Genomic DNA, 15321 nt, shown 5'->3' with positions numbered 1-15321 from the left:
GAGTAAAGATGTGTCTTTCTTATAGTAGCCTCTTTTCCTGCTCTCAAACTGCCAAGTTCACAGTGCACTGTCAGCTTTGCCAGTATTCGCCACGTTGATGCTGATATCAGTGCTGTTAGTTTTGGCACCAATATCTCTTCAGTGTCCAAAAGGTGGGATTTGCAGATCAGTATGATTGCTGGTCTGTGAGGAACGCTCTCCCTTTCCCTCCTACAATACAAGGCTATGGAAGGCAATAACACTAGGCCAGTGATGGCGAACCTTTTAGAGACTGCAACCCAAACTGCAACCCAAAACCCACCAGTTTATCACAAAGTGCTAACACGGGAATTTAACCTTAATAATGTGCCGATCCACAATTACGGACTTGCAAAATACGGTCATGTGAGTGGGGCTTTATAGAGCTTTTTGCTCCACTGCGACCCCCCCCATACAGTCCAAACTGCTTCACAGTGACCCCCACACAATACATTCAGCTCCACAGTGGCCCCCACACAGTATAATCTGTTCCACAAGTGGGTGCCCAAAGAGAGGGCTCTGAGTGGCACCTATGACATAAGTTCTCCATCACGGCACTAGACTGTAAGGCCCGTCCTTCTGACAGTGGAGGGATATCACTAATGGCAGGAGTATTTCCAGCACCCGGCTCATTACCAACAAAGCGGAGCTGTTCACTGTTACGCTGGGTTCACACCAGCGTCCGGTCTCCGTTCTCAGGTTTCCGTCTTCTGCAGGCAGAAGACAGAAACCTGGCAGACCGTGTCCGGCCGTGAGCGCTGGTGAACGTTTTGTGCTCTCTGCAGCGAAACCAGTTTTTATAAATTGGACACAAAGTCCTGCATGTCCAACTTTGTGTCCGTTAAAAAAAAAAAAAAAAAAGATTTCGCTGCGGAGAGCATAAAACGCTCACCAGCACTCATGGCCGGACACTTTTGAAACCCATTCATTGTAAAAATCGTTATTTTTCTCTCATAAGGTATATTATAAAGGGTGGTTTTATTTCATATTCACTTATACCGTTTATGAGAGATATTCAAACATGCTGTTTAACCTTCTCCCTTCCAAGGAACATATCTCATACTTTATCCTGGGCTGGCACGTCTGCAGTCAAGTATGTGTACGATATGTACTTGCTACAAACATCTTTCTTAGGCAGTATATTGCCTACAGTGGGGATTGTGGTGGTGTATTAAAGCAGGGAATCTCATCTTTGGTTTGCGACCAGGATCATGGCTCTCGACCCACATTGTGGGTTAACTGCGCTTCCCAGCATATCAGTTCTATATCATGGTGTTTTTTTTTTTTTGTTTTTTTTTCTTTTCAGAAAAGAAGTAAGATGATGTTGCATGGAACATATTTAGAATTTATCATATAGTTAAACCATAGTTCCTATTATTGTAAGGATCATAGCTGTATCTGATCACATGCCAGGATGCACAGTATATTTTCCATTTCAGGAGTAATTATTTTTAGATGACTGCAGCACCACAACTCGTGAAGAAAACTCCTTTTCATAAAGAAGCAATTCTGGCGATCAGCTGATCACTGCAGGTCCTTCTCTAACCTCCCATGATCAGCTGAATTCAGGTACTGTCGGCTTTCCCATTATGTGCCCCACAGATTGAGATATTCGTGCCGTTGCCGTGCCACACTGATGTCTGCCCAATGTCAGAAGGCGTTCTTGACAGTCTAGCTGGGCTGAGGACCCCCCCCCGACAGTACTTGTTCATAGCCCTGTACTGTCATAGCGATGATGCTGAGCTGTGGGGGCCGCCCCTTCCAAGTACTAGTCTATGGATGAGTACTGTCAGGAGCAGCATTCTTTACAGGTTAGTGTCATCACTAGGCGTTAAGGACGCCCTCTTTGACAGTACAGGGCTATGGACAGGTACTTTCTTAGGAGCGTTCCTCATAGCCCAGATAGATTGTCAGGAACCCCCTTCTGACAGCAGGCAGACATCGGTAACTGTACCGATATCTCTTGCCCGGGGCACATAACTGTAAAGCAGGCAGTGTGCTGAATTTAGTGCACTGTTGGTTTTCCAGCAGTATATAATACCACATGTGCCTGAGGACATGAAAGGTCCTCTTTAAATCTACTTTCTATGTTACTATTTTGTGTAAATACTGCCATGAATAAAAGTGAAAGTGCTCCTCTGTGCCCCCACTAGGTAATCTACATGTAAGGACAAGAAAAATCAAAACTTGTTTTTTAGAAAGTTTTATTTTGTTACATTGTATTATTGAATACCACTTTTCTCTACAGGAAGATGTATCACTTAGTGGGTACCATAAATACTTGGTCTGCAGATCAGCTCCTGCCCCCCTAACTGCTTCAGAGGAAGAATTGCGGCAAATAAAGCGGAATGAGGTAAGATTTATTCTGTAATTTCTTAAAGGGGGTTTTCCCCCCCAAAAAAACAATATAAAATATACAATATTTACGTTTGTGGTAAATTAAAACTGAAACCTTTTTGCAAATTTTAAAATTTGTAGTGTTTTAAAGATTTTCTCTAATCCTGACAGTATGTTGTCTTGATTGGCCAATAGATACAGCCATGAGTACAAGAACTTTCTATGGCCTGGCATTTGTGAGAAAACCCGTCGATTATTTCCTTACTTACTATGTTTATTTCTCATGCTTGCTCTGCACCTGCCTGATGCGGGGGAGTTCACACGGAGTTACGTCCCGCGAGATTTGGCACGTGTACGCCGCGTGACCCTTTGCGTGCCGTACACGCTCCCATTCATTTCAGTGGGAGCGGGGATCGTATGCGCCGCGCTAGTTTGCGGCAGTGAATAAATGCACAGCCGCAAACTAGCGCGGCGCATACGATCCCCGCTCCCATTGAAATGAATGGAGCGTGTACGGCACGCAAAGGGTCACGCGGCGTACACGTGCCAAATCTCGCGGGACGTAACTCCGTGTGAACTCCCCCTAACCTGTCCACAAAAAGGAAATTTTAACTTTGTTTCTGGCAAGGATCAGGCCATAGAAATTTCCTGCATTCTTAGTCGTATATGTTGGCAACTGCTTTAGACCAGACTGACACCACTAAGATGGTTAGAAAGAATTTTCAAAACTCTGTAAACTTTTTAATTATTTACAACCCAAATCCAAACAAACAAGTCTATAATTCTTTTGTGAATCTTCCTTTTTTATATTATTCACAGTAGAACACAGAACACGTATCAGAAGTTGAAAGTTTTCCTATCCATTTGCAAAAATTAACTCAAAATTGAAATATCTGTGAAGCGATGATTTTAAGAAATGTTTGTTTACAATTTTTCAGACACAGACAGACGTATCTGTAGACACTAAACATCAGACTCTTCAAGGAGTTGCGTTTCCAGTTGAGAGAGATGCATTCCAGGCCCTGGATCAATTGAAGAATAAGAAGCTTAATTATGTTCAGTTGGTGAGTAATTTATGGATCTTTCTCAGGCATTCTTCTATTACTGAATCAGTCAAAAGATAAACTTCAAAATATATTCTATACTCTTTCTCTTATCATAGTAATGGTAAATTCCTAATCTGCTAGTCCCTTAGTAGTATGCTTTTTTTTTTTACACTGGACACTAATGGGCTTTCTTCTTCTATAAACACCTTTTTATGGCACTGTTTAGAAGCCCAGCATTTGTGCCCATGCCAGGTGTAGTTGGCACTTGGCAGTGTATTGCCCACATGGAAACTACTCTCATTGCATCACTATAACTGTTAGCTTAAAGGGAGTCTGTTAGCAGTAAATTGGTTATAAACCTAATTCCAGTAGGGGCGTGTCCTGTCGATGACCATGTGCAGTCGCACCTTACCTCAGCTCCCAGACCCGGAGCGGCTTTAGCAGACTTTTGGGGATTATTCTGCGCTCTCGCTCCCCCCTTCCGTGATGGTCCGATGCCTGGGTAGACAAGCTACCTCCTCCACCCTGGGCGACCCGCAGACAGCCCGTTTTCTGCTGGCTGCGGCCTCCCCCTTCCATGCCGCCGGCCGGATCCAACATGGCGCCGGCGTGTGCCTCCGGTCCTTCCTCGCTCCTGCAGCTGCCAACAAGCCAGGGACCGCAGTCACAGCCGCAGACACAGCCTAGCCAGGTACCTTGTTCCTCCTCCCCGCTTCTCCAAGATGGCGGCCGAGATGCTGCAGAGCAGCTACCATCAGTGTCTTTGCTGCCCTCAGCCTCGTTAACCCCTGTATCACCTCTGCTGTCCTCTGCAATGGCGCCAGATGTCCCTGAGGACTCGGCCAAGGGCTCCCAGCCCACTGCCGCTCACATGTCGTCCTCCTCCATCCTCCTGCCTCCACCTACTACATGTTCCATCCTCTGCTGACTCTGCCTGGGGGCCTCTCCATCCTCCCCAGAAAGTTGACTCTAATACACCTGTGCCTTCACCTGCTACTGTGGGACTTCCTACCTGTGCTCTCAATGATCAATGATGCTGAGCCGCAGCTCCCAGGCTCCTTGTCCTGTGGTCAGTCTGGCCTTGCAGCTGCCTCTCTTGGCCTGGTCCTGGACTGCTCTTCCACCCCAGCGGCACTACGCTCCCCGCCTTCGTCTGATTTCTCCGATTCTTCTGTGCGTGGTGAGACCCTCCGGCCCCACCGCTCTAAACCTCTTAAATTGGAGGACATATGGAACGCTTCCAGGGACCGATTGGAGATATTAGTGCCGGGTGTCTACTGCGTAAAACAGTAGACACCCGGCGGCTATGATTTCATCTTGAGTGAAGGTTGTATCGAGCTCAGCTTCCCATGCTGAAAGATATCCTGGCTTGGAATCTGGAATGGTATCTAGCAAAGCTGCTTTACAGTTGGCTAATCTTCTGTTTCTTGGAGATTTAAGGACAACCATCCTCTCGAACTTGGACACTGGTTTGTCAGTTGTAACTGGGTGAGGTAAGGAGGCAATACTGTGTCTGAAATGTTAATAATGCAAGAAAGAGAGTTGTTTATTGCTAATTAGTGTCTGCAGAGCTTCTTTATCTAGAGGTTCCCCATTGACCAGGAGATCTGTCGGTCTCTTATCTTTTAGTAATCTCCACAAATCGTCATATCCGCTGGTGGGCTTCTGGAGGAGATGTGGTAAACGATGAGCAGGGAAATATTTTTCATAATGCGGCATGAGTTGGGTACTTAATTCACGCCAGATTTGGCATGGTCCTTTCAGCTTTTAGCAATGAGTGTTGTATGGGTTTCTTGTGTCTGTCTGGGGAGAGGGCAACCTTCAAGTAGGGAGTTACAAAATTCTGCAAGTCTGGGTAGTAGGACATTTTCAAATTTTCTCTAATATAAGACAGTAAGTTCATCTGGGCCTGGGCTCTTGCCAAGTGAGAAACTTTGTATAATCCTTTTTAGTTCCGCGTGAGAGATTGGGTCCAGTAGCTTATTTGCTGCATCATCTGACAGCTTTGGTAGGTTTAAAAAGGCCAGAAAGTTGGAAGTGGCTTCTTTGGCATCATTCGCTACGGGTCATCACAGGGAGGGGAGATGTTGTAAAGTTTGGAATAAAATTTCTGGAAACCATTAGCTATTTTGTCGGTGTCTGTAACTATGTTGCCCTAGACTATACTCCTGGTGCCTTACTATATAACAGCTGCCATCTTAACATTACCTGCACCTGAATATCTCTGGTTCAACTCCCTTCTAATTATAACTGCAGCAGCACAGAGAGCCTCCATCTTGCTAACTATATAATTTTTTTCTGCTACTTACTCCCTGTTCTCATCACCCCACACATTACCCCCCACCTGCCTCTGGACTGTCTACACTGTGGACTGTATCTGTTAACCTCCTACTTGCCTTCAGATCCTTTAAGGGACACTTAGGAAACTCCTCCTGGCAGAAGTGGTAGTGGGGTGAAGAGAGTGCAGAGCCTCTACCCCAACATCAGGGGTTGCTCCTCACCTTCCCCCCACTTACATGTGATATTCCACGACCTCCCCACCAGGAACGAAACCTGACCACGTATGGAGATGGAAGTTTAACTGTAAGACTCTGTCTCACATAGCCACAACCTGCTCCTAATTGATTTTTTTCAGCTTACAATGGGGAAAACGGGAAAGGACAGCCGCTGAGGCCCCAGATACTCCGCGTCAAGGGAAACAACAAGGAGATCTACAAAAATTTCTCAAAAAGAAAAATTTGTACTCTCCATCTTGTTCTCTTAAAATAGCACCTTCTACTAGGCAAGGAATAGAGACAGGAGAGGACTCTGCCCAGGAGAGTGTGGAAGGATACGACCATTCTGATGATGCCCTAGCTACAGTTTCAAAATCTTTTTTCCAAAAGGCTCTAGCCGCTGCATTGACTCCGGTCATGACTAAGCTTTCAAACATTGAATCCCAGCTTAATGACATGGGACATAGAGTGAATACTCTTGAAACCAGCTGTGCAGCCTTAACTAACCATGCTTCATCGGTCTCCTCCAGACTTGCATTCTACAAAAAATACTGCTGCTGACAGATCACATTTAGTGTCAGTGGATCATTGCTGTTGTGAGGTAAAGAACAAGCATTTCCTTATTTGCAGAAGTGATTGGACTTCTTATGCAAATACATAGGACATGTCAGTGATTCATGTAAACTCTCCATGCACATTTATTTCCATGTGTCTGTCATCACTATGTAAGATGCATTGCTTGTAACCAAATGCCTTTCATGTCATGTACTGTATTTAACAAATTTATTATTAATACTTACATTTTTCACAGAAAATTGATATACAAAATGAAACCATTGTTTTGGCAAACACTGCGTACACAGAAGTGAAGGACTTGCCAGCAAGAATTCCAAAGGATGCTGCACGTTACCACTTTTTCCTGTACAAGCATTCCCATGAAGGGGATTACTTGGATTCCATAGGTACTGTATTTGCTTGTAAATGTTGATCTTTACTATGGCTTTTCTTTCTGGCTAACTCAGAGAATGTATTGTGCTTATCTAGTGTGTTCTACAGTATGTATTTTGTAGTAATGTAGAATTAGATGTTGCCAGTCATGATTGTATTATACAAATGTATGCAGATAATGGCAGCAAATGATTTTGCTTGTGCTATAACAATTTTGATTGTGCTGCTCCTTGGTTGAATCTCCTTTTCAGCAATTTATACTTACTGTATTTTTTTTAATATTTTTGCAGTGTTTATTTATTCAATGCCTGGGTATAACTGCAGTATACGTGAGCGAATGCTTTATTCCAGCTGTAAGAGCCCATTGTTAGATGTCATTGAAAGACAGCTTATGATGGAAATTGTCAAAAAGGTAATGGGGTTTCCATCAATTTCATTATTTCTTTTTCTTTTTTTATCAGTTATTTGATGTTTTAAACATACAGCATGGTACTCATTGGAGGTATTGCTGCGATGATAAATTGGGTGAATCTTTAGGACACCTATTAATTGGCCTACTTTGTGCAATTGAACGTTTTATCCCCTAGCACTTTTTAGTAAGCCTTGTCTCTTTCCCACTAAAGCGCTTACATCTGTGTCAGAGGTTCCATTCGAATCGTGTCCTGCATGCATAATTTTTTCGTTCGACAAAGTCACAGAGAAAATAACAGAGAGTCATTGGATTCCATTACAGTCAATAGTTTCTGTTGGGATCCGTCATTGTCTGTAATTAGATGAATCATCCTTTAATTTGTTCTTCTGTTGCAATTACAATGCAGATGTGAGGCCAGTATAAGCCAGAACACCTTGTCAGACAAGGAAAAACATAACAATGCAGTGCAGGACCTTTGCAGATAACGTCTTTTGTGGCAGACATATTCAACATGATGTAGGAAGTATTTCTAGAAAATAATTCTGGGACAATGTCTAATGAAATAGTTTTTGGTTTAATTCTAAAAACTTAACCGCATTGATTTTAAAATTCTATTCACAAAGTTATGACATTCAGCTTCTCCCATAAATTAGCTTAACCGCAAAAGTACGGCAAGTATGAATATTTGGAGAAACTGTTTCATTTCCAATGTCACTACTTGGAAGTCAGCGTTAGGAAGTGGTGTTTATATGTCCTACCACTGTAGGCATATTTCAATCCTTTACTGAAGGGGCTGAGATTATACTATCATTTTGTCAGCGTAGTAAGGTCCCCTGATGACTGGTGCGTGAATGTACCAAGAAATGCGTAGGGACTTACAGGGTCTTTTGTGAGGGGCAACTTGGGACTGCCTTTGTAAGGGCAGGAGTTATTTGGGGAACAGAGCATATCGGCAGGTGGACAACAGGGATTGACTAGGATCCTCCTGTGGTATGTCTGGCACCAGTTGTTCTCCTTACCCTACTTTCAACTTTTGGTAAGACCGTTTCATATTATTATTGCCTATTTGTTACATCTGTTATGGACAGTGCTTCTCTGTTGCACCTTCAGTAGATGACACTGTCTGTATACTTCCTTTCAGACAATCTGTACATATATGGTTGTGTTTCTATTGTTATGGTTTTAATATGAGATACTAGCTTTTACCCGCGACTTTGTCTGCAGTGATTTGAGAATTGGGCGGACACAGATGTGTGAAACTGTAAAAGTGCTTTAAAAAGTTTGGTGGGCTAGCAAATGTGATGCGATGTGTTATATTGTGTATGTCGTGATACAGACAATGTGATGTGTTGTATTGTGTATGTCGTGATACAGACAATGTGATGTGTTGTATTGTGTATGTCGTGATACAGACAATGTGATGTGTTGTATTGATGTGTTGTATTGTGTCAGACAATGTGATGTGTTGTATTGTGTATGTCGTGATACAGACAATGTGATGTGTTGTATTGTGTATGTCGTGATACAGACAATGTGATGTGTTGTATTGTGTATGTCGTGATACAGACAATGTGATGTGTTGTATTGTGTATGGCGTGATACAGACAATGTGATGTGTTGTATTGTGTATGTCGTGATACAGACAATGTGATGTGTTGTATTGTGTATGTCGTGATACAGACAATGTGATGTGTTGTATTGTGTATGCATACCTCCCAACCGTCCCGATTTGGGTGACATGTCCCGCGGTCCCGGTTGGAGGGAGATATGTCCCGATTTCAACTCAGATCTGCGTCCAGAGGACGCAGATCTGAGTTGAACACACATGCGGCTGAAGGAAGGAGCTGACACAGGTCAGCTCCTCGCTTCGCCGCTGCCCGCCTCTCTCCCTGACACACGCGGCTGAAGCTGCTCGCGTGCTCGCTTCGCCGCTGCGTCTCTCTCTCTCGCTGACACATGCGGCTGAAGCGAGGAGCTGACCTGTGTCAGCTCCTCGCTTCGCTGCTGCCGCCGGCTCCTAGCTTGTAGACGAGATGTACACGTGTGTCAGGGAGAGAGGCGGGCAGCGGCGAAGCGAGGAGCTGACCTGTGTCAGCTCCTTCCTTCAGCCGCATGTGTCAGCGAGAGAGGCGGCGAGGGAGCGGAGGAGAAGGTAAGTTTAATGTGGAGGTGGAACGTGAATCTGGGGGCAGATGAAGGAGAGGACGGCATGACATTGGGGCAGAGATCGGGGACATGAATCTGGGGGCAGAGATGGGGGACATGAATCTGGGGGCAGAGATGGAGAGGACATGAATTTGGGGGCAGAGATGGAGAGGACATGAATTTGGGGGCAGAGATGGAGGGACATGAATCTGGGGGAAGAGATGGAGGGACATGAATCTGGGGGCAGAGATGTGGGGACATGAATCTGGGGGCAGAGATGGAGAGGACATGAATCGGGGCAGAGATGGAGGGACATTAATCTGGGGGCAGAGATGGAGGGACAGGAATCTGGGGGCAGAGATGTGGGACATGAATCTGGGGGCAGAGATGGAGAGGACATGAATCTGGGGGCAGAGATGGCGAGGACATGAATCTGGGGGCAGAGATGGAGAGGACATGAATCTGGGGGCAGAGATGGAGGGACATGAATCTGGGGGCAGAGATGGAGGGACATGAATCTGGGGGCAGAGATGGAGGGACATGAATCTGGGGGCAGAGATGTGGGACATGAATCTGGGGGCAGAGATGGAAGAGGGACATGAAACTGGGGGCAGATGAAGGGTGTATATGAAACTGGGGGAGAGATAGAGGGGGGACATATAATTTACGGGTGACTGTAGGAGGATTATACTGTGTGCGGGCACATGAAAAATTAACGAGTGGGCGGAGTCAACACAAAAGTGGGTGGGGCTAAATTTTCCGCGGCGCGCTAGGGATTTTGGGATTTTGTCCCTCTTTCGGTTCTTCAAAAGTTGGGAGGTATGTGTATGTCGTGATACAGACAATGTGATGTGTTGTATAGTGTCAGACAATGTGATGTGTTGTATTGTGTCAGACAATGTGATGTGTTGTATTGTGTATGTCGTGATACAGACAATGTGATGTGTTATATAGTGGAAATCTATATGTAAATGTGAGTGAGTAGAGTGAGGGCTACTGCTGAGGTGACAGTAAGGAGTGTGCAGGCAGGTTGAGGCAGGAAATGCCAGGCAGTGTGTGTGAGTCTATAGCTGGGGCTAGGAGTCCTGCTTTTGTGAGTCTCCTGCTAGGAAGCCATGTTGTTTAGTGGCACCAAAAGTAGCCTGTGACTCAATCCTAAGGGAAAACTATGTTTGTGGAAAATTGCACGCAAATCCGTCCAGGCGTTTTAGCGTGATTGAGGAACAAACATCCAAACTCACAAACATCCAAACACACAAACTTTCACACTTATAATATTAGTAGGATTAAATGTTAAGTTTTAAATTGTGCCTCAATGTATGGGCTTTATGTATAATCTTCTGTATATAGCTCATGATATTGGCTGTTTCGTTATATTTGTAATCCAGTACTTTATATGGTATTCTATGAATTGGTAAAATAACTCTTCCCATTTTATTTACACAGATTGAAATAGATAATGGAGATGAACTGACAGCGGATTTCCTCTATGATGAAGTACATCCAAAGCAGCATGCACACAAGCAAAATTTTGCAAAGCCCAAGGGTCCAGCTGGGAAGAGAGGCATTAGAAGGCTTATTAGAGGTCCTGCAGAAGCCGAAACAGCCAATGACTAGAAAACCTTAGAAGGATCTTCATGTGTGGAGAGGTGAACTGTGACCATTCCCCCCTATGTTCATCTATGCACTCAACAAAATGATGACTTCAGTTTGTCATTCCTCCACTCCTGGTCACTAAAGTCCTGTCCTAAAGTATTTTGATGGATGCTCCAATCTATTAAAGGGGTTGTCTGAGGGTTCAAGAACCAAAACAAACCTATAAATGTTCTAACATAAATAGACTATCAGTCCTCTCCTATTTAAAGGGGTTGTCTGCTTTTATGGTTTTTTTCTTTCTTTCAATGTTTAGAGAATAGGAAGTGTATGCAATTTTCCAGTATACATGCATTTAAAACATAGCCCTTGTACTCAGTTACAACTGTCCAGGTATCTCACAAGTAGAACATAAACACTATCACTACAGCATCTCATGTCATGTCTTTGGAGAAGCAGCTGCCATATTCTTCTCCCTGTATTTTCTGCGTGCTTTTATTTTTTTTTAACACCTACCTTTATTAACAAAACTAGAGACCGCTGTAATTTTCTTACTGTTTAAAGAGCTTTTCTCATAAAAGCAAGTTATAACTTGCAGATCTCTACAGTCCAATCGTTCCGACCACCACGAGTCGAGCAGTGATAGGGCAGCGTGCATACCACTTATTTCATTTCAATATGAATTCCAGAGGTAGAATTTTAAGTACATTTATATAAGAAATAAGCATTGATTTTCAATTAAATGACAAAATTATTTATTTATTTAAAGTGGACATCTCCTTTAAATCTCCCATCACTTATTGGTGATTCCAGTAGGTATGGCATGTGAGCAACAGGCTGCAATGGTCACACACTCCTACTGTATGTTATTGTTAGCTGCCTGTAAACAAAGAGCAGTAGGTGACCCCTGTGGCGTCTGTTCTGGAGTCTTGGAGTACTGACAGGTGAGCGCTTTTAGTTTATTTATCGCTTCTTATTTCTCTGAACTCCCAGACATCCGCCACCAGTAAAGAAGTTGGGGCACATTACACAGCATTAGTGATATTCACAAAGCAATGGCAAATTGAGACTATTAATATATTTGTATATATGGGAACTATGGCTTCTCCAGTCTGGCAAAGTCTCCTTTAGATACTTTCAATGCTTAGATTATGAACTAGACCCTGACTCCGAGGTGTGGTTTTTCATGGTATACTAACAAGCAATAAATTTTTCATCTTTTTCTGACATCTGTAATATATTTTAAAGAAAAACTAACTTTGTAATATTGCATTAGTTCCAGACATACTTCCGTAGCCATAAAGTACACTAAGCAATAATGGATTATGCATCTATTTCTTACTGTAACTATTGTACAGTGTCCTCCTTGAATCCATGCTCCCTGTGGGTATGTTTATCCAGCAGAATTTGTAGAAGCTGAAAAAATTAGCTCCAAATTCCTCCATGTGAACATACCCTAAGAAGGCTGAACCACTTCCATAATATCCCCCACCCCAGATATCTTAGTGGGCTCTAAATCCTTCCCAGGCAACAAGCAGATGTCTAAATATCTGGACATTTTTTTGCACACAAGACATGGATATTTAAGGATTCTATATGGAGGTTGGTGCAGTAACACCACTACAATAAAAGGGCTTGTATCCAAAGCCTCTGTGTTGTCATCTGTATACATATCTATCTCAGGAATCTTGTCAACAAAAAGTAGAAAAAATGCTTCTTTCAATGAAGGCGCTGAGATCACAGACCTCAGTTGCAGCTGTGTAAACTAACCCTACAAGTATTGATCAGTTTGGACAACCCTTCTTCCTATAAGAGGTCCCATAATTATCAGGAATCCAGTTGCTGTGATCCCAATGATGGCAGAGGAAAGCATCTAGCTAGTCTTTATTTCATCAGCACATCAATAGGGTATATACATATATATGTGTGAAAGGGAAATCACATGAAAAATATTGATTAAACTTGAATTTACAACAACATTAATACATTTAATTTCTTCAATGTGGAATACAGGTAAAATGGAGGCACTGCACAAGAGGTTAACTTCTGTTAATAGTGCAGTGTTGGTGTGTGTTTGTTTGTTTTTTTTTGTTTTTTTTAACTAGTTGCTGACTGGAAAGCTTCCACTTTTGTATGCAGTCATCTGACCTGTTTCACTACAAGGTACTACTACAGTGCTTCAGACTTTATGCAGTGCTAGTACAAAATAAAGTGTTTTGGTTGTTTTGTTTTTTTTCCTCTTCATCTTTTAATATGCGTTCTTTAATTAGAATTTCCTTCAAGGCCTTGCTTTTTCAGAACCAAAGATTATTCTGTTCGGACACCCTGTTGTATTCTTATATTTGGAATATTTAAAGGGAAAATGCACCAAAAAATATTCTTCTAGGTGCATGAAAAGAGCATATAAATGTTTCTATATTGAGACATCTCCTTTAATATTTTCTTCTAGTCTTCCATATCCAGTTTTTTCTCACAGTAATTGACAATTATGGTGCACTTATGCTCGACTATAGCAGAGTAAATAAAATGAGCACTGATTTTGTAACTCTTTTTCTATGCGTTAAATCTGGGATTTGGATACAGTTTCTCTGTTTTACTGAAATGGCATGTTTTACAATCCTACCTGATTATGCAACTTTATAATAGAATCATTGAATTTTTAATGAATTTTGTTTGACCTGTATGTATGACTATTGAAAAATATGATATAAAAAAAAAACCTACACATGAAGAATATTTGTGAATAAACACAACCTGAAAGCATCAGTATCTGTGTGTTATTCCTTTCCACCTGATACCCAGGTTTACTCAATTTCATTGTTGAAAACCGATGTGTCCTTCCTATCCACTGGAAATGTCCAGATACGTGTCACAAGATGAAAGAAATTATCCAGTTTAAAGTGGTTGTTCAGGTAAAATTGGACAACCCCTTTAACTTTTAAATCAGCTGGGGGCAGTGAGAAAAAAAAAAAAAAAGTATAGTCTCCTGTCCCCGATGCTCTGGTGTGCTCCTGGCGTGTCTCGGGTTTTTCTGCTCTGGCAGCTTCTCCCAGGTCTCTTACTGAGTTTGGCTGATTGGCCTCAGAGGTCCTGTGACTACTGAGGCCAATCAGAGGCCTCAGGAAGAGACCTGTGATGTCACAGTTAGTGAGCATCACATGCCCTCACTGATTGGCCTCAGTGGAACTTTGGAAGGGACCCGTAGAGCAGAAGGACCAGAACTGCTCTGGCTGATTTAAAAGTTAAAGGGGTTCTCCATTTTTGCCTGTTTACATCAGGTGCTAGAGTAAAATTGCTCAGAATACAATTATTTAATTTTTTTTGCTGCAACTGTTTTAGGTATTACAACACTGAATAGTATGCTATTTGTGGTGCAGTTCCTTAACCCTTTGACGACTAAGCCTTTTTGGGCTTTGTTGACCAAGCTAGGTTGTAAAGATTTTGCATATACAGTGCATATTATGAAAATATTTTTACCAGTGATATATTTTATATGTTCACTTTGTTTTTTTTTTTTTTTTTTTTAAGCACTTTAGAAATACTCTGAGCAATGTAGAGGATTTGCAAGCTTAAAGAGGACCTTTCATGTCCTCGGGCACATGCGGTGTAATATACCACTAGAAAGCAGACAGTGCGCTGATGGGCTTTCCCGTTATGTGCCACTGGCAAAGAGCTATCTATGCCGTTATCCTAGCTCTTCACTATCAGAAGGATATTTATGACAGTCTGTGAGGAACACCCCTCCTGACAGTAGAATCCATAGCCCAGCCAATGACACTGAGCGGTGAGGAATGCCACCCTCTGACTATACAGTGTCATGAACTATCAGAAGGGGCGTTCCATACAGACTGTCAGAAACACCCTTCTGACACTGAAGAGCTATGGTAACAGCACAGATAGCTCTTAACCGGGGGCACATAACTGGGAAGCTGAATTCAGCGCACTATCAGCTTTCTAGTGGTGTATTACACGGCATGTGCTCAAGGACATGAAAGGTCCTCTTTAATAAAACTAGGGGGGGGGGGTATTATCCCTGTGCTCTGATCAGTTGTATCATTCTAATTTCAATGCTTCCTTCCTCTGAATTCAACGTCCCCTTGTTGTAAAAGAGTCCTCCTCCTTATCATCTTAGCTGCATCAATAAACACATTTCACGCTTGTTCACATCCAGCATGTAGATAGAACATAGAGAGGCTGAGTGTACAGTGCATGCCAAGATTTGGATCACACCTACGTCAGAAGCTGCTATTGATGCAGCATAGAACATGAGGAGGAGGATGACTTTTACAGCAGTTTATATGTATTTCTTGTCCATCTATAGGAGGTT

The 15321-nt window shown here is 42.8% G+C and overlaps 1 protein-coding gene across 2 annotated transcripts in view; it reads left to right on the top strand.

The window, feature by feature from the left end:
- The window catches only part of TWF1 (twinfilin actin binding protein 1), a 43123-nt gene extending 29366 nt beyond the window's left edge, over positions 1-13757 (top strand). For both annotated transcript variants that reach the window (XM_075274374.1, XM_075274375.1), the window contains exons 5-9: positions 2267-2371; positions 3294-3419; positions 6708-6858; positions 7135-7256; positions 10848-13757. In XM_075274374.1, the coding sequence (XP_075130475.1) occupies positions 2267-2371; positions 3294-3419; positions 6708-6858; positions 7135-7256; positions 10848-11018 (675 nt within the window). In that variant the 3' untranslated portion in view covers positions 11019-13757. The remainder of the gene's footprint in view (positions 1-2266; positions 2372-3293; positions 3420-6707; positions 6859-7134; positions 7257-10847) is intronic.
- Positions 13758-15321: the final 1564 nt, after the last annotated feature.

This window comes from Leptodactylus fuscus, chromosome 5 (genome assembly GCF_031893055.1).
Source record: "Leptodactylus fuscus isolate aLepFus1 chromosome 5, aLepFus1.hap2, whole genome shotgun sequence".
NCBI classification, from domain to species: Eukaryota; Metazoa; Chordata; class Amphibia; order Anura; family Leptodactylidae; genus Leptodactylus; species Leptodactylus fuscus.
Note: the sequence above shows the minus strand (reverse complement) of the source record. Positions and strands in the feature narration are given on the sequence as shown.